This window comes from Meles meles, chromosome 18, assembly GCF_922984935.1.
Source record: "Meles meles chromosome 18, mMelMel3.1 paternal haplotype, whole genome shotgun sequence".
Taxonomy (NCBI): Eukaryota; Metazoa; Chordata; class Mammalia; order Carnivora; family Mustelidae; genus Meles; species Meles meles.
The window spans coordinates 27,888,598-27,908,568 of NC_060083.1; the positions used below are offsets into that span (position 1 = coordinate 27,888,598).

The 19,971-nt window shown below is 39.4% G+C and overlaps 1 protein-coding gene across 1 annotated transcript in view; it reads right to left on the reverse strand.

Moving 5' to 3' along the window:
• Nucleotides 1-19,971, reverse strand: part of AATF (apoptosis antagonizing transcription factor) — a 102,900-nt gene that overhangs the window by 12,627 nt on the left and 70,302 nt on the right. The window contains exon 11 of the mRNA XM_045986188.1: nucleotides 12,080-12,151. Within this exon, the coding sequence (XP_045842144.1) occupies nucleotides 12,080-12,151 (72 nt within the window). The remainder of the gene's footprint in view (nucleotides 1-12,079; nucleotides 12,152-19,971) is intronic.

A 19,971-nucleotide genomic window follows, 5' to 3' on the forward strand; every position in this document is an offset into this window, starting at 1 on the left:
GAGAGAGAGAGGAGGAAGCAGGCTCCCCGCCGAACAGAGAGCCCGACTCGGGGCTCGATCCCAGGACCCCAGGATCACAACCCGAGCCGAAGGCAGAGGCTTTAACCCACTTAGCCACCCAGGCGCCCCAGCTTCTCTATTTTAAAAGAAGAAAAGGAAAAGAAACAATTGTTTTAATCCAAACGAGTCTTTCTTGCCCACCCCCAAACAAGTTTTTAATTAAGAAAATGTTTTTATATGTATATTGAGGATGGGGAGAAGCAGTTTCCCTCTGGCACATCATTCTAGACATTTCTAAAAGCTTGCTGATGCTTTGGAAACAGCAGCAGGTTTGAATTCACATTCCCAAATGCACAGACTAGCACCATTATTTACTTGCTATTTAACTTGGGTCAGTTACTTAATTGCTCTATGCCTCAGTATTTTTTTTAAAGACAATTTATTTATTTGAGAGATAGAGATAGCGATGAGAGCACAAATGGGGAGGAGAGAGAGAAGCAGACTCCTTGCTGAGCAGGGAGCCCAATGTGGGGCTTGAACCCAGGACCCTGGGATCATGACCTGAGCCAAAAGTAGATGCCCAAGGGACTGAGCCACCCAGGCGCCCTTTCTTTCTTTCTTTTCTTTTCTTTTTTTTTTAAAGTAGGTTCCACACCCAGTGAGGGGCTTGAACTCACAACCCAAAGATCAAGAGTCTCAGGCTCTACTGGCTGAGCCAGCCAGGCACCCCTATGCCCCAATAATCTTTTTTTTTTTTTTTTAAGATTTTATTTATTTATTTGACAGACAGAGATCACAAGTAGGCACAGAGGCAGGCAGAGAGAGAGGGGGAAGCAGGTTCCCCGCTGAGCAGAGCGCCTGATGCAGGGCTTGATCCCAGGGCCCTGAGATCATGACCTGAGCCAAAGGCAGAGGCCTTAACCCACTGAGCCCCCCAGGCACCCCTATGCCCCAGTATTCTTATCATAAAAGGAGATAGTGTCAACCACTTCAGTGGTTTAAGGACTGAATGAAAAGGTACATGAAGGGCCGAATGCAGTGTCTGGCACACGGTAAATACTCAGTAAGTGGAATATGCTGTTATTGCTCTGTGTCATTTCATTGCCAATCAGAAACAGGATAGCAGACTTAGGGTGGATAACTCAGAGCAAAAGATGAAGGCACTTAGAAACAGAAATGGTCTACATATCGTAGCCACCTAACGTGGGCTCAGTGATCATTGTGGGAAATGTAGGACCTAATCTAAATTAAGGTGAAAAACATTTAGCTATTGCCTACCCACTTGCAGGATACTTAGCTGTGATTAATACATTATTATTATATGATGTTGTATTTTAAAAGGCAGTAATAATAAAATGCCAGAACTTAAAAACAGTAAGTCCTTAAGAGAAATATTTACATCCACTTTAAAGAATGTGAAAGATCCCTTTGGGGGGTTAAAGAGGATTCACAATCCTTTGAAGAAATGATAGGAATTTAACCAAAATGAGAACTATAGTCAAGAAGACCCATTCTGAGGAAAGATTTATCTGTTCAGCTTCTACAATCTCTCCTTCTAGAAGATGTGCTTTTATCACTCTACATCCTGCTTGGAACCAACGCTTCAATTTAAGAATGCAAATTCACCAGAATTGTATAAGACCAAACAGCAGCAAATCAGGAAAAACAGAAGAAACAATCACAGTTTCCAATCCAGTTTTAACACTCTGGCCCACGTCTCAGCTTTGAACTTGAGAATGTCTCCTTTGTCCTTTCTGACATTACCAGAGGAGGAGGAAGGCCCCATGCCTCCTATCTTTGTGCTGGACGCCATCTTTAATGATGATATATGGGGGTCCTTTCCCCTCAGCACTGCTGGGGGGTCAAACACGGGATGCCGCCCGCCTGAGTATCAACAAGCGAATTATAAACTGTGTCAATCCGAGTTAATGCAAAGCTGTAATCCTCTTTAACAAGAGATCAAATCACTGCTGTGAGTTATGTTCATTCTGTAATCTGATAAGGAAGAGAGGGAACCTCTAATAAAAGAGTAATGGGAGCCTTTAATGACGCCGGTAAAAGGCAGCACCAGTGAAAATATTGCTCTCCTTCCTCCTGATTAGATCAATGTTGCATATTTGCTCGGACTTGTCTCACCTGTCAGAATGACCTGTGTCTTTTTAGGAGATAAGAAGGCTCAGAGAAAGCATCTGTATCTTAACCATTCTTGCTTGCAAGTTTTTAACGAACGACAAATGCTCTGTGGCGGGTACTTCTGGGGTTATTAGCTGATGTGCTATTAGCTGATGTGCTCTCAAATGCCGAGCAAACGACACCAGAATACTTCACCACGATGCAGTGCACACTTCTATTAAACAAAGGAGTAAAGTAGGCAAATGGAGTTGAAACAGCCTAAGTTAACCTCTGGATTACCAACTGGGGGAAAAGATTATCATCAGGAGAGTGGTAGAATGTGCCCATATTTAGGGTGCAGACCCACACACAAAAATGGCAAGCCGAAGATAAATTGCCTGCACGAATTCTATTATACCAAGGCACCTCAAGAACAACGTGGCAGTGATGTTGACAAAGCACTTTACAAAGCTGGATTACCTTTGTACATTTCCTTTCTAAAACTCCAGATGTAAAACAATAATGTATTTGGTGCTTAGTGGTTATCATTAAAGGATCCTCTCCTTGTTCTTTTTTAACGCCGACAGCTTCAGAGAAGGAGTGGGAAAGTGGTTTTTGTTTTTTTTTATGGTGGGGGGAGGAGGGAAATGTGGAGCCAATATGGAAATTCTTACTGTTTCTGTAGAGAAATTTCCTTCTTTGCAAAGGAATGGGGTACCTATAAAGTGCTAATACTGCCAGCATTTTTGTAATAAGGAAAATCCAATAAGCTAGCCTGCAACGGATGGTCCAGGAACTGGGTTTCTGGAAGAGTTGCGGTCCAAAGCAGTGGCGCGTGCGTGGTGGACACCATGTTTCTTGGGCTCGTGGCCGCTAGCTGTTGTGGACACCCTGGCCCAGCCAAGAGCCAAAATGCTCTGGGGAGGGGCATGCAATGCCCACAGAGTGCATGGAGCACGCACGTGGACTCCCTTCCCAAATCTCAGGCTGCCACCACCAGTTAGGAATGTATCTTGACCTGTCTCAGAGGTCTTAGAATTTTCTTCTCCTGTTTGTCACACCAGCATTTTCTGTTTGACCTACATCAACACAACAAATGAGGAAGAATTAACTTCTTTAAAGGTCTTGCCCGGGCACCTGGGTGGCTGAGTGGGTTGGGCCTCTGACTTCCGCTCAGGTCACGATCTCAGAGTCCTGACATGGAGCCCCGCATAGAGTTCTCTACTCCGTGGGGACCCTGCTTCCCCCTCTGCCTGCCTCTCTGCCTACTTGTGATTTCTCTCTCTCTCTCTCTCTCTCTGCGTCAAATAAATAGAATCTTTAAAAAAAAAAAAGAAAAAGAAAAAGTCTTGCCTCAGAGGGTCTTTCAAAAAGTACAGGCAACCCCCCCAGACAACCTCCAAATTTGGTTAGAACCATAATAAGAGATCACCTGAATTTTTACTCCAGACTCTCTCTGGTCTAAAAGTACCCCAGGGGAGTCACACCATGTAAAGTAAGCAATGTTTCTAAAATGTTGATAAGCTCAGATTAACTTCAGTCATCAGACAAGTGAAAGCAATCCTCCTGTTGACCATGCAAATATGACACTGACCTGTTCTTGGTGGTAACAAGATGCTTAGAGGTATTCTCTCTCAAACAGACACCAAGCCTTTTCTTCCCTGATAACCCTGTCTCTGTAGTAGTATCTATCCCACGATACTGTGCCCTCTTAGCAAAGATGACTCCAAAGGGCAAACAGCAGCCACTCTGGAGCTGAGCTGCCCTGTGCCAAGAGTATCCCGGGCTTGGCAAAGTCAGTGATCATCTTTAGGCTCCTGGTAATCGCCCTCCTTGCATGTAAACATGTAACACATGGGCAAAGAAAGGGGGTTTCTTTGTTTTTTTCTCAATACTGGGAATGTTCAGCAGGTCTGCAGTAGAAACCACCCACCCACCTCCTAATGGAGTAAAGATCTACCGGCCCAGCACATATCAAGTATTAGGGGTTCCATGAGACTGTCACTAACATAGGCAACCTGAAAGCACATAAAAGGCATTCAAATTACTATCCAAAGTTTATCTGCAAAGAAAGGCTCCCAAAAGGAAATGTGGTAACATGGGAACACAAACTGGAAACTTTGCATTTAAAAGGTTTTTTTTTTTTTTTTTAAAAAAAGAACAAAAACAAAAAAACAGATGGCTTGAAGAAAATTCCTAGCATGAGAAAAGAGTGTGTATCAGCAGAAATTAACTAAACAGATAATACCATACAGACCATATCACAGGAGAAACAAAATGAGGATGCCATCGCCTTTTTAAAGATGACAGCACTTCTCTCTCCACTTCGGGTATTTTAATATCCCATGTTAAAGATCTCTTCTCGTCTCTCCCTTAATGAGAATTATGTTCCAGTTTCAATTCAATTTGACCAAGTACAAATTTTTTTTAGCTCAAATTGGATGATTTCAGCTTAAACTGGGGATTCAAGAATAAGTAAATAGCACTCAGACTCTGTCCTGCTTCTCCTCCAAAAAACCTAAGCATTGGGGAAACTTAGGCATGTGTAGAACAATACACTAGAACCAAGGAACAAAGAGGAGGGGTTCTCTCTGCAGACCTGGCTAAGGTAGGAACCATAGGTGGAGCTACCTCTGGAAGTAAGAAATCAAAAGTGCTAGAAAATATATGTGTATTTTACTATGATTAAAAAAAGGGGGGCAGAGGGGCACCTGCGTGGCTCAGTCATTAAGCGGCTGCCTTTGCCTCAGGTCATGATCCCAGGGCCCTGGGATCGAGCCCCGTATCAGGCTTCCTGCTCAGTGGGAAGCCAACTTCTCCCTCTCCCACTCCCCCTGCTTCTGTTCCCTCTCTCAAAAAAATAAATAAAATCTTTAAAAAGGGGTGGGGGGCAGAGGGTAATGGGAAGAGACACTAGCCAGGTACCAAAAAACCAGTTTTACCCATATGGCCCATAGGACAGAAACCATAAGGAAGAGAGCTTTCTTTCATTTACTTTAATACAGAAATAATCACCACCTTCCCATTTCCCCTGTGTATTATATACTATAATTTTCAAATTGAAAACATCCTTTTTTCCTGTTGATAAAAAGCAGTGTAACTGTAGAAAAATTTGGAAGACTATGGAAATACAGAAGCTAGAAAGTATAATGTATTTTCTACTCCCCTCCAGCCAGCATTAAGTATGTGGAGTCTGATGTCCATTTTTTCAGAGCGTCTTACTTTTTAATGTAACTATTACTACTACTTCTTCTTCTTTTTTTTTTTTTTGACATAACTTCTCTGAATGCATGGCGAAAGACTGGACCAAATTAGAAGCATAAACAGCAAAACACTGAGTCTCCCTCACCCCCTCCCTCATGTCATTCCTTTCCTACAAGTAAACATTGTAAATATTATGATGTGTGGTCTTCCCAGACATTTCCCTAACCACTGTAACGTACACTTACATATGTGTATATATACGCCAGTTTAATCTCTATTTTCAAAACGTAAGTTGATCATGTTACAAGCACCATATCTTTTTCCAGTTAACAAAATAACCTGGAAATTTGACAGTATAATGCATTTTTTAAAAGGTATCACTTTTTCCCCCCTATCATATACACCTCTTTACTCAAAATATGGATTATAATATGTATATGTTTTATATATATAATACATACTATATGCATAATATGTAATACTAGAAAATATTTTGTAGCTGAACATTATGTTAATACAGTGCCACTTCATCCTTTAACAGCTGTTTATAATTTCACTGAATGATCTTACTGTGATTTATTTAACTAGTTGTTTGTTGAAGGTCATTAAGATTGTTTATTTCTCCCCATTATAAACCATGTTGCAGCAAAGATTCTGTTTTGTTCTACATTTCCTATTTACTTATCTATTCATTTTGAAGTAGTTTTTTTTTTTTTTTTTTTTTTTTCCCCCTTTTATTAATTTTTTCAGCGTAACAGTATTCATTCTTTTTGCACAACACCCAGTGCTCCATGCAAAACGTGCCCTCCCCATCACCCACCACCTGTTCCCCCAACCTCCCACCCCTGACCCTTCAAAACCCTCAGGTTGTTTTTCAGAGTCCATAGTCTCTTATGGTTCGCCTCCCCTCCCCAATGTCCATAGCCCGCTCCCCCTCTCCCAATCCCACCTCCCCCCAGCAACCCCCAGTTTGTTTTGTGAGATTAAGAGTCATTTATGGTTTGTCTCCCTCCCAATCCCATCCCGTTTCATTTATTCTTCTCCTATCCCCCTCCCCCCCCATGTTGCTTCTCCATGTCCTCATATCAGGGAGATCATATGATAGTTGTCTTTCTCCGATTGACTTATTTCACTAAGCATGATACGCTCTAGTTCCATCCACGTCGTCGCAAATGGCAAGATTTCATTTCTTTTGATGGCTGCATAGTATTCCATTGTGTATATATACCACATCTTCTTGATCCATTCATCTGTTGATGGACATCTAGGTTCTTTCCATAGTCTGGCTATTGTAGACATTGCTGCTATAAACATTCGGGTACACGTGCCCCTTCGGATCACTATGTTTGTATCTTTAGGGTAAATACCCAGTAGTGCAATTGCTGGGTCATAGGGTAGTTCTATTTTCAACATTTTGAGGAACCTCCATGCTGTTTTCCAGAGTGGTTGGACCAGCTTGCATTCCCACCAACAGTGGAGGAGGGTTCCCCTTTCTCCACATCCTCTCCAGCATCTGTCATTTCCTGACTTGTTAATTTTAGCCATTCTGACTGGTGTGAGGTGATATCTCATTGTGGTTTTGATTTGTATTTCCCTGATGCCGAGTGACGTGGAGCACTTTTTCATGTGTCTGTTGGCCATCTGGATGTCTTCTTTGCAGAAATGTCTGTTCATGTCCTCTGCCCATTTCTTGATTGGATTGTTTGTTCTTTGGATGTTGAGTTTGCTAAGTTCCTTATAGATTTTGGATACTAGCCCTTTATCTGATATGTCGTTTGCAAATATCTTCTCCCATTCTGTCAGCTGTCTTTTGGTTTTGTTAACTGTTTCCTTTGCTGTGCAAAAGCTTTTACCCTTTTCTTTTTTAACGTTTTTTGACTAGTTCATCTAAATAAATATATTTTTTCTTTCTTTTTTATATTTTTTTATTTGTTTTATTTTTTAAATTTTTTTCTTTTTTTTTTTTTTTCTTTTTTTTTTCAGAACCTGTTTTTTATCCCCTTCCCCCCCCCCCAATTTGGGGTCTCTTCTGATTTGGTTACAGCGCATTTTTCTGGGGTCTTTGCCACCCTATTAGTAGTTTATTTGCTCCTTCATATCCTCTTATCTGGACAAAATGACAAGGCGGAAAAAATCACCACAAACAAAAGAACAAGAGACAGTACCGAAGGCTAGGGACCTAATCAACACAGACATTGGTACTATGTCAGATCAAGAGTTCAGAATGACGATTCTGAACATTCTAGCCGGGCTCGAAAAAGGCATGGAAGATATTAGAGAAACCCTCTCTGGAGATATTAAAGCCCTTTCTGGAGAAATTAAAGAACTAAAGTCTAACCAAGTTGAAATCAAAAAAGCTATTAATGAGGTGCAATCAAAAATGGAGGCTCTCACTGCTAGGATAAATGAGGCAGAAGAAAGAATTAGTGATATAGAAGACCAAATGACAGAGAATAAGGAAGCCGAGCAAAAGAGGGACAAACAGCTACTGGACCATGAGGGGAGAATTCGAGAGATAAGTGACACCATAAGACGAAACAACATTAGAATAATTGGGATTCCAGAAGAAGAAGAAACAGAGAGGGGAGCAGAGGGTCTATTGGAGAGAATCATTGGAGAGAATTTCCCTAATATGGCAAAGGGAACAAGCATTAAAATCCAGGAGATGCAGAGAACCCCCCTCAAAGTCAACAAGAATAGGTCCACACCCCGTCACCTAATAGTAAAATTTACAAGTCTTAGTGACAAAGAGAAAATCTTGAAGTAGTTTTTTAAAATGTATTTATTTGGGGGGGTACTGGGAGGGAGAGGCAGAGGGAGAGAATCCCTCAAGCAGACTCCCTGCTGAGAATGGACCCTGATGTGGGTATCAATCTCATAACCCATGAGATCATATTTATTTCCTGAGGTCAATTCCTAGAGGTAGATTTTTCTGAGTCATCAGATAAGTATACATTTTTTAAAAAGATTTCATTTATTTATTTGAGAGAGAGATCATAAGTAGGCAGAGAGGCAGGCAGAGAGAGAGGGGGAAGCAGGCTCCCTGCTGAGCAGAGACCCTGACACGGGACTCGATCCCAGGGCCCTGACACCATGACCTGAGCCGAAGGCAGAGGTTTAACCCACTGAGCCACCCAGGAGCCCAAGTATACATTTAAAATCCTAAGGCACATTGCCAAATAGCCCTCCAAAATCATTTTGCCAATTCCATTCCCAACAATGGTACATGGAAGAGTCTGTTTTCCCACACCATCAACACAGGAGGTTACCAATCTTTTAATATTTTGTAATTTAAAAGGAAAAAAAATGAAATCTCATTTTAATTTGCATTTCTTTGATTACATTAGTCTTTGGTTTTTTTTTTTTTTAGCTATATGAGATTTTTTTTTTATGATTTCTAAGTTTGCTTGTTGACATACTTTGCCCATTATTTTTACTGGGATTCTTAGAGACTTGTAAAAAGTCTTTACATAGTATTTTACATAGTAAAATGCCACATATTGAACTTTTTCTTGCCAGTCTGTCATTTACTTAACACTTTGTTTTCAATGCGATTTTCAGGTAGTCAGATCTATTAGTATTTTTCCTTATGGCTTCTGGCCTTGGTGTCATGCTTACAAAGTCCTTGTCTATCTTGAAATCATAAAAACATTCTCTATTCATATATGCACACTAAGAATGACAAACCTGTAACTTAGCAAAACCAAAACTATTCATTTGAGGAAAAGTACTATGCACTAATATGATATTTTAACAACTATGAAAGTTTCCAATTCCTCAGCGATATTTTGTGATATACAAAGTAAGAGACAAAATATTACAGTAACCAACTGTCACCAATTATGGAATTACCTAAAGAAAAACAAAAGAGGTCAAGCTATGACTGCCTCCTTCTGCCCTGAGAGTTTGGATCTAAAAGCAGAGAGAGCTAATGCCCAGTTCCTCTACCCACAGTTAATCTGGCTTATTCAGACTATGGAGTATAAGCAATAATGTGGATAAATGCCTCTTCTCCTTAGGAAACACAATGGGAACAGAGTGCACTGTGGAAAAAATACATGCTTAGTTCTCCAGCTACAAGACTTTTATTAAATTCCTTGTTAAGTGGGCTAAACAAGCTGAAGAACAATGCTGATAATAAGCAATCAGTCCACAAGGGAAAGCCTTCTCCCCCCACGAACACTGAATGGCAGAAGGACTATTACCCAACAAACATTCCCAACCCTTTCTCTCTTGCCTGCTCCTCCACCTCAAGTAGTAAGGTAGTACAGTTCTAACAACTGAGATATAAAACATTTGGAGGGTATTCTGGGGAAACGTTTACTTTTCTGATAAAAGAAAGCGGGTATATCTGACACTACTTTTTTTCTCTCTTCTTCCTGCCACGAACATATCTGATGGCTAAAACTGCAGCCACCATCTTGGGACCACAAGAGAAAGATTAAGAGAAGCTGGCCCTTTTATCATTGAGAAGGGGAAACCACTGCCAATAACTGCATGCTACCCCTAAAATTTTTGTCAAAAAATAAACTCATTTGCTTATATCTCTGTAGATAGGTTTTAAGATACTTGCAGACCAAGTCCAACATAATCCTAAATAATACAGTCAGTTTTAAATCATCTTTGGTTAGCATTTGGTAGCAACCTTCAGAAATTGTTAAGTGAATAATTGTTAAGATTCAGGAAAACCAAGTGTCCCTGGGATATTAGGTGATTCAAGAATAATCCTAACTACAAAGGACAAAAAGTTGTAGATGCCACCAATAATATACTGGGTTTCACACTTTATGTCTGGGGTAATAATGTTTCCTTAATGGTTTGTCTTCATTTTTGAACATCTAGTTTTCCTTTCCTTTGATATAATCTTCCACATTGTCCTGACAGGGACTGTAAATTGCACTCAATTTACTCTGTAATTTCAAAAAAACAGACTAGATCCAGAAATAAGTGGAAGCAAACAAAACTGCCCAGCTAAACAAAGGCATTCACTCACAAAGTGCAGGAGAGCATGTGAAGTCACGAAGTTCTGAGTTCAAATGTACTCAGAACCCTCCATATGCTCTTTTGCATTCAAAGTACTGAACAAAGGCAAGCAAAAAAGAAGTAATCATGTGTTCACCTCAACTTGCACATCTACTATTTTTTAGGCCAGGACAGAAAATCTGATGAAGTTTAGTAGCAGATGAAATACTCTCAAATAAAAAGGGTAAGTGAACTTTGAAATATAAAGCTGGCAAACCCTTACATGCTTACCCTACGACCAGTAATTTCATCTGGTAAAGATTCATGTTTACAAATATCTACCATAGCACTATTTACAATAATTAAAAATCATTTAAATGTCCAACAAGTAGTGAATGATTAAATAAGCAATATAAAATATTATAAAGTCATTTAAAATTTTTGAGTTGTTACTGACATTAAAATGCTTACACTATACAAATATTTAAAGAAAAAATTCCCATAGAATGTAATTTTAATTATATTCTAAAGAAAAACAAGAACATTCTCAAAGGAAACTCATAAAGACTGCAAGGAGGCATGCCTGGCTGGCTCAGTCAGTGGAGCATGTGACCCCTAACCTCAGGGTCATGAGTTCAAATCCCATGTTGCATGCAGAGTACATTGAAATAAATAAATAAATAAATAAACAAACAAATAAATAAATAAATAAAATGTTTAGGAAAATTGGGGGGGAAAAAAGGACTGAAAGCCAACAGTCAGAGATGCCTCAAGTGGCTCTCTCCTGCATGCATGTATATTTACACACATACACTTCCCAGCTCCCTTCACTGACAGCGCCTAGGAACAGTGAAACACCATGACAATGAATACCCTTAGCACTCAGATCTTGGCTTCTAAATACCACAATACACAAAAAAGGAATTTTTTGTGTATTGTGGTACAAAAAAGGAATCAGGGCTCCTTGGAGAAAGACTGACTCCAGGGCTGGAACAGGGAAAGTATAAGACAAGCCTAGAACACCCTGTTGTGCCAGAAAGTAAGAACACACTCAAGGAATGGAGACATCCCAAAAGGACACAAGCCAGCTTGAAAGGGCTTCCATTAACATGGAACAATTTCAAATAAAAAATAATGACAGTAATGGGTTATAATTAACTGAGTAAAGTAAGAAAGCACAAGTTCATACTGATTTAAACGAATGGCAAATAAATGAAAGACAAGGAAATGGCTAAATAAGTAATACAGAAATATTATAATGTAGTAGAATGCTAGCTAATACAGGAGTGAGTCTTTGAAAAATGGCTATAATTGTAATATTATAAGGATACATTTTTTCATATATTTGTCTTGTTTCAGTTTATAAAATGAGTATGTCCTCAACAGCAGCCTGAACAAACACAACATAACACACATCTCTAGAGCACTCTCTATAGAGACATTTTAAAAAGGAGAGCATATGCACAAAACCCCCCAGTCACAAAAAGCATGCACATGCACTGTCCTGACCTACCTTTCCGTACTAGAGAAAGGCCTAGATGTCTTAGGCAGGTGGCTAAAGTTAAAAACCAAACAGCAAAATGAAGAAAAAAACACCAGAGGCAGCAATGATATTCACAGAAATTTTGGTTTGGTTCTACAGTAATTATGGGGTGAAGAAATGTGACACGGACCCTTACTATGATGCCAATGACAAATGGTTAACTGATAAGAAGAAATGGAGAGGGCGACAGGCTGTAGAACAGGTCAATATCAGGCTGTCATGGAGCCATTTGAGATACATAATTAATCTATTACTCACCTGGCATCATCATTCATTGTAGTATGGTCAATAGGTGCCATGAAGCTCAGTAGCTTGCTGAGGACATGAAACCTAAATAAAGCAGGAAACAAACAGGCAGTGACATTAGTAACTATTAACCCAGAAAACGAAACACATTCCATGAGTTAGTAAAGTCCAGAACTGATCACAGGAACGCGTGACTCCAGAGTGGAATGGAGAACAATGCATAAGTACACACTAATCACAAATGTATTTCCCTCTTTTTCCTTAATATTGCAGGGGAAAAGTCTCATAACAGCACATTGTAAATGACAGTAGTTCAACACAGATCCATTTATACCATAGTCTCAAAAAAGAGTAGACACACTTGTGCCCTTGAGCAATATACTAACCCTTAAACTTTATTCCAGATAGAAGGAGGACTTGAGTACTCCATTTTCTTCCTAAGTACATCTTAATCATTTTTCTGTGTCATAACTAGTAAGTAGTAAGCACAGTAGTGGTGCAACACCTGAATACAATGCCTCACATCACCATCACTCATTAGCACTGGTTCCCTGAGTCAGAAAAGGCTTCTAGAATTCCACATCATCTCTATTCACTAGATCCAGTCTCTGATTTCACCCATCTTTAAATGAAGGAGTACATCTGAGACATAACAAATTTGATCCTTAGCTCTTCGAGTCATGGTGTTATGGAAATTTAAATTATATCACTTCCATTTCCCACCAACAGAAAAAAAAGGGTATTTTTGCACAAAGTGCTTTGAGATCCTCTAATGAAAGGAGCTGAACAACTATATGACCTTATACGGAACAAATTCTACCAAAGAGAATCCACAGGAGGTAGCCCTTCTGTTCATTGTAACAGAAGAGGCTGTATGACAGTACGCATATTACAAAATTCTAACTAAAAAAACTCTATCGGGGGGTGCCTGGCTGGCTCACTTAGTAGATCGTGTGACTCTTGATCTCCAGGTTGTAAGTTTCAGCCCCATGCTGAGGGTAGAGATTACTTAAAAAATAAATAAAATCTTTTAAAAAACCCACAAAATTCTACTTGGGCAGAATACTATCCACAAACAAAAATACAATATTTTCACGTACATAATATTAGCTTTACAGTATTAAAAACATTTTTACACATATTGAGTAATTTGATTCTCTATGGTACCACCCACAGCTAAGCCTCCCAAATTTCATCCTTTTTTTAACAAATGAATTTTACAATTTTAGTGATATTTTCCCCATTATATGAGTAATAGAAAAGGTATAAATTCATTATAGAAAATATGGAAAGAAACCAACAAAGCACACACACAAAATGCAAAGTTCCTCCACCTAAAGGAGAGCTGTTAACATTTTGCTTAGTTACGTCTGTTTTCATAGTAATCCCGTTATTTATACACAGACACACACACACACACAATTTTGTATTCTCTTTTTTCACTTAGCAGCATTGTAAATAATGTCCCATAACAATAGCTGGATAGCTGTATACAATCCCAAGAGTGGAAATAGTATAATACATTTTTGAACATTTATATTGTTTCCCATTCTTCACGTTTTGTAAGATGCAAAAACAAAATCTCTGTGAATACGTATTTTTTTAAATGTCTGCTACCTCCTAATTATAGAAAGTAACATACAATTCTTATAAAAAAAAGTTTCAAATACAAAAATGTATAGAGAACTGACAAGCCTCCTCCAGTCCTATCCCCAGAAATAATCACTGTTAACTAAAACTGTTAAGTGTGGCTGTAGCATTTTCCATATATAAGACAAATATAAACTTAACACATTTTTCACATAAAAGGGAGATTGTAATATACTTGATATTCTACATTATACACTTTTCCCTGCTGAACCATATCACAATCTATTCTTTTTCATAGATGCAGAATATTCCACTGTGTCAATATATTATAATTTATTTAATTTCCTATTAATGGGCATTTACATAGACTGCCCCCACTTTTTTAAAAGATTTTTTTATTTGCTTATTTGACAGAGAAAGAGATCACAAGTAGGCAGAGAGGCAGGCAGGGAGAGAGGAAGAAACAGGCTCCCTGCTGAGCAGAAAGCCTGATGTGGGGCTCAAATCCCAGGATGCTGAGATCATGACCCGAGCCGAAGGCAGAGGCTTAACCACTGAGCCACCCAGGCGCCCCGAGCTTAGACTACTCTCCTTTAAAATCAATACCAAACAGTGTTAAGGTGAAGATTCTTATACATTAATTATTGCATATTTGTTTACATATATCTTTAGGATAAATTTTGGAATGTGAAATTGTTGGTGAATCCAAAGATACACATATTGAAAATTGAAACAATGAACCCAAATACCCTCTCGAAGGTTATGTTAATATATGAGAATATAAACAGTCACATAACCTTTTAAGTATAATTTATATATATATACATTTATATAGATTTTATAACTTAAGTATAAAGCATAAGTATTATTAATAAATGCATTTTAATGTCTTGAGGCTTCACCAAACTTTGGTGCCCATCTGAAAAAAGGAACACTATTCTTGGTCGTATCCAAAGAAAGGTTTAATCCACTCTCTGGACAAAGACTATGAGCTCTATTCCATAGCTGTACTGTCCGATTCAGTAGTTACTGGCCACATGCCATTACGTAGGTCCTTGAAACCATGGCTAGTCTGACTGCTGCGGATGGGCCAAGTTAAGTGCACCAGATTTTGAAGAGTCAAGATTTTAAAAAGAACATAAAATATACCACTAATAATTTTAAAATAATAAACTGTTGAAAAACCGGGTAATAATATTTGATATATTGGGTTAAACAAAGTATTTTTTAAAGATTTTATTTATTTATTTGATCGAGAGAGAGAAAGAGAGATTATGAGCAGAGGGGAAGGGCAGAGTTCTGGAGAAGCAGGCTTCTCACTGAGCAGGGAGGCCGATGAGAGCCAGATCCCAGGACTCTGGGATCATGACCTGAGCCAAATGCAGACACTTAACTGACTGAGCCATCCAGGCGTCCCTAGGTGAAATATATTATTAAGTCCACCTGATTCCTTTTACTTTGTGGCCACTAGAACATTTAACATTACGTATGTAATGCATGTTTTTATTGGATGGTGCTGCTCTGTGGAATACCTTTACATTTTAAAACAATATATTCAATAACTATTAACAGCATGACGAAAGACAGACTTTAAGAAGTAATCACATTAAAGACAATTTAGTAATGTGTACTTAATGCAATAGATTTCATCTAATCTCAGTGTTGCTGAGGATGGATGCATGTTTTAGTATTAAAACACCTTTTAACAACCATGGTAAGAAAAGATAAATGGCATTTTGCTGAAGAAGAACAAACACAGTAAGACATCCTGTTACTAAAAGCCTAAATTTAATTCACTTACATTATGAATTCTGATTAAATCATGATCAAATCTACTTAAATATAATGCTAAGTAAAAATAATCAACAGTCATAATTATTTTCCCAAACCAAATATTCCTTTTCTAAAAGTAAATTATTTTCTAGCATCCAATTAACAAGCTGCCCAGTCTGACCAGGCTGATGCCATTAACCTGTTATCACTTAAATGATCATTCGTCTGTGCTATGACATTTCTGGAAATCTCTTTCCAACTCCATGGCAAAACAAAGAGCAGAACCTGCTCACTAGTGGAACCCAGTATCGGTGATGACAGCTGGCATATCTATCAGCTCTTCCTGAGGTCTCATTTAAGGAAGTTATTTGTAATAGCTTCATCTAGCCTGGCCACTTGTTTAATCCTTCAGGGCAGAACACTAATGTATCCAATATGTCATTCTGGTGCCTGCAGAGGCCAGTTAAGTCCTGCCCAGAGAGAAACGAACAGGCCACAGGTCAGAAGCATGGGCTCTGCAATCAGATCACTTAGTTCAAATCCAAATTTGTGACTTCCCAGCTCTGTACAGGCTGCGTGAGCCGCTTCCCTTCTCAAAACACTTTAAAGGAATCAGCTCACCTCATCTGATACCACCCCTCTGAGATGGGACTTTTAGGAATATACACGTTTCACAGGTAAGGAAACTGAAGCACAGAGGTAAACTAACTTGCCCAAGGTCCCCGGGTGGGTTAAGTAGCAGAGTCAGGTTTCAAACCTGGACAAGGAAGCTCCAGAGTGTGGTTTTTCTTCTCTCTGCGCGTAAACTGCTTAGCAGTGCCTAACAGTGAGAGTTTTATAAATGTGATCACTATTGCTATTAATAAAGACCACCCTCTCATTCTAACCACATTCCTCACATTCATGGTCATAGGAAAGCCAGGTGAATATGGATGACAAAACTGCAAAACAATGCAAAACATATGACCTTCTTTTAAAACTTTTTTTTTTTAGGGGTGCCGTGGTGGCTCAGTCGTTAAGCGTCTGCCTTTGGCTCAGGTCATGATCCCAGGGTCCTGGGATCGAGCCCTGAATCGGGCTCCCTGTTCTGCAGGAAGCCTGCTTCTCCTTCTCCTACTTCCCCTGCTTGTGTTCCCTCTCTTGCTGTGTCTCTCTGTCAAATAAATTAATAAAATCTAAAAAATAAAATAAAACTTTTTAAAAAGTAGCCTCCAAGCCCAGTGTGGAACCCCAAACTTGTTTTTGGTGGGGTGGCACGGGGGTGTGAGGAGAGGGAGAATCCTAGGTCATCTCCACGCCCAGTGCAGAGCTGACATGGGGTTGATCTCACGACCCTGATATCATGACTGGAGTCAAAATCAAGAGCCGAACACTCAACCAACTGAGCCACCCTGACACCGCAGTCCCAAACTTTTTAACTCAACAACTAATATATAGTAATTTTAGACTTGTAGAACAACCGCATAAATAACAGAGAGAGTTCATGAATACCCTTGCCCAGCTTCTTCTAGAGTTAACAATTTACATAAACACAATGCGATTATCAAAATCAGGAAATGAACCCTGGTAAGATACTACTATCCAAATTACACAGCTCTCAAATTTCACCCATTTTTACCTAGTGTCCTTTTTCTTTCCAGGATCCAATCTAGGACCCCAAACGGTACCTACTTGCAATGTCTCCTTAGTCTCCTTCACTCTATGACAGTTCTTCAGTCTTCCTTTGTTTTTCCATGACTCACTACACTGTACAGAATAAAGTCCAAATTCTTAGCATGGCCATGACCTAGCACTCACCTACTCACACAGCCTTATCTCCTGCCATTCCCCCCTATGCATTTTAAGTGTTTGCCAAAACAAATTAAATTAGTTTCCAAAGTGGCCATGTACACTCTCAAGTCTATGTTTTTAAAACCATCATTCTCTGTGGCCTTTCACTGGGCTGACTCTTCTAGTTTGCTTAGAGTGGAATGTGGATGGCGTCTCAGACACAGGCTTTCCTGAGCAGCCGGCACTCAGGTGACCTGGCCACCAGGAGGACCTCCACCACAGGGCCTCCCACACAGCATCACTGTCTGCTTAGTGCCTGCTGCCCTCTCCTTTTTTTGTATTTTTAAAGAGAAAGAGAGCACACATGGGTAAGCAGGGAGGGGGTTGCAGAGGGAGAGGGAGGGAGAATCTTAAGCACAATCCACACCCAATGTGGAGACCAATGTGTGGGTCTGATCTCACACCCTAAGATCATGACCTGAGCCAAAACTAAGAGCCAGACACTTAACCAACTGAGCCACCCAAGCACCTCGCTGCCACCCTCTCCTCAGGACACACTCCTGAAGGGCAAAATGGGTCTTACATGGCACCCAATACGGTTCATTGAACTTCAGAAGGAATCTTATTTGTACTTAAAAAAAAAAAAAAATTTATTTATTTGAGAGAGAGAGAACAAGCAGGGAGGAGGGGCAGAGGGGGAGAATTCCAAGCAGAGTTCCCTCTGACCAGGGAGCCCAACTCAGGGCCCAATCCCGAAACCCACGGGATCATGACCCCGGTGGAAATCGAGAGTCGGAAGCTCAATCGACTAAACCACCCCGGTGCCCCTCCTTTTTGAACTTTGATTAACCATGCCTTACATTTTAATGTTTAGTTCCATTTAAATAGAATGTCTGTCTCTCACTTGCCTGTTGCCAGAATAAGACTTTAAATGTCTTTGGATTTATAGGCATGTGTGACTCTAAATCACTTATCAAAATGCTACAAAACCAGGTGTATATACTCGCAGTGACCAAACCTCTAATGAACAGTTTAGTGAGGTTAGTTTAATAAATGCCTGGGTGGCTCAGTCGGTTGAGCATCTGCCTTCAGCTCAGATCGTGATCCCAGGGTCCTGGGATTAAGTCCCACGTCAGGACTCCCTGCTCAGTGGGGAGCCTGTTTCTTTCTCCCTCTCCTGCTCTCCCTACTTGTTCCCCCTCTAGCTCTCTCTCTCTCTGTGTCAAATAAATAAATAAATAAAATCTTTTAGAAAATAAATCAATGTAAGAAAAAAACTTGCTATTAAAACAAAATCCTGTTTTTTTTTCTTTCAACTTAATAAATAATAACCATGGTAAGCATGTTTTGATTTGGGAAACAACAGACTCATGTTCTCCTAAGTAACATGCCATGCTAGAAAAGTACTCCCTTTTCCAACACTCACCCAGCTTCTTACACTGCATTATGTTTAAGGGTATAGTCATTTCTCCATACCTGGTGAGCATGTTAAGTTTAATGACATAATCATCCAAAAACATCTTCTGGCTGACTCATAAAAGGCTGGAATTATCTTAAAGAAGGGAGCACAATTCTTGCCCTCAAGGGGCACACACACATATAGGTACCTGCCCCAATATAAAATTCCTAACAATAATGTAGAAAAGGGATTTTGTCCTCTCTCAATTCTTTTGAAGACGGTATATTTGCAACAGCAATACCAATAGGTAAACAAGAGAAACCAAGAAAATTAACACTTTCGAATGTTTACTATGTACCAGACATTTACACATCATTTTAACCCTCAAACCAAATCTATGAAGTAGTGCTTATTATACATACTACTTAGTAAATGAGAAAAGTGAGCCACAGTGATAAAAGAACAACCAAAATCATAGAGCCAGAGCCAGAATTTGAACCCAAGCCTCCCAGGATTCCAGGCTTCTCCCTCTAGAGAACATTTATCATCTCATAAAGCTACAATTTTGAAAGCACAGCACTAGGGAAAAATCTGTTCTCAACATTAAAGAGTAAGTTTGGCTCTGGAGCCTATGCTCTTAACCATCCCACTAAAAACAAACCTGGAGAAGTGTGAAGACATGGAAATTCCAAATATGAAAAAAGTTAAACAAATTATAACAATTTAGCCTGAGATTTAATAAAGTGGCTTTGAATAAAAAGATGGTGAAAAGCTGCTTTGCACTTCTGCAAAGTTAGAGAGAAATACCTATTTCCTGGTGAGTCTGTTAAAAACAAAAACAGATCAGTTAAAGTAGTTGTGAAATCTGCTTCTCTGAAGTTACTTAAATATGAGACAGATCCACATCTGTCTAAAGGGAATTCAATGACAGGCAGTCTCTAATAAGGATGCAGAATTCGCTATCTGCCTAAACTGTCGTAACACAATGAGTTGAAGATTTTTTTTTTCCATGTGCACCTCAATTATAAGTAGTTTCTTTGACAAGGAGGCTTTGTGCAAATGATACTACACAACAGACATAAAATAAAATATTACCTACCTGTATACCATACATACACAACATATATAGGACTGAAGGTTTTCTTATAGTCAGAATCTGTTTTCTCATAAAAATTCTATTTCTCTGGGACTGAGCCTGGCTGGCTCAGTCGGTAGAGTGTGTGACTATTGATCTGAGGGTTTAAGTTTAAGCCCCATGCCGGGTGAAGAGATTGCTTAAAAATAAAATCTTAAAAAAAATGTATTTCTCATTTCATTTAAGCACACTGTTAACATTCTCTGGAATCCTTCATTTATATCTTCTTAGCATAGT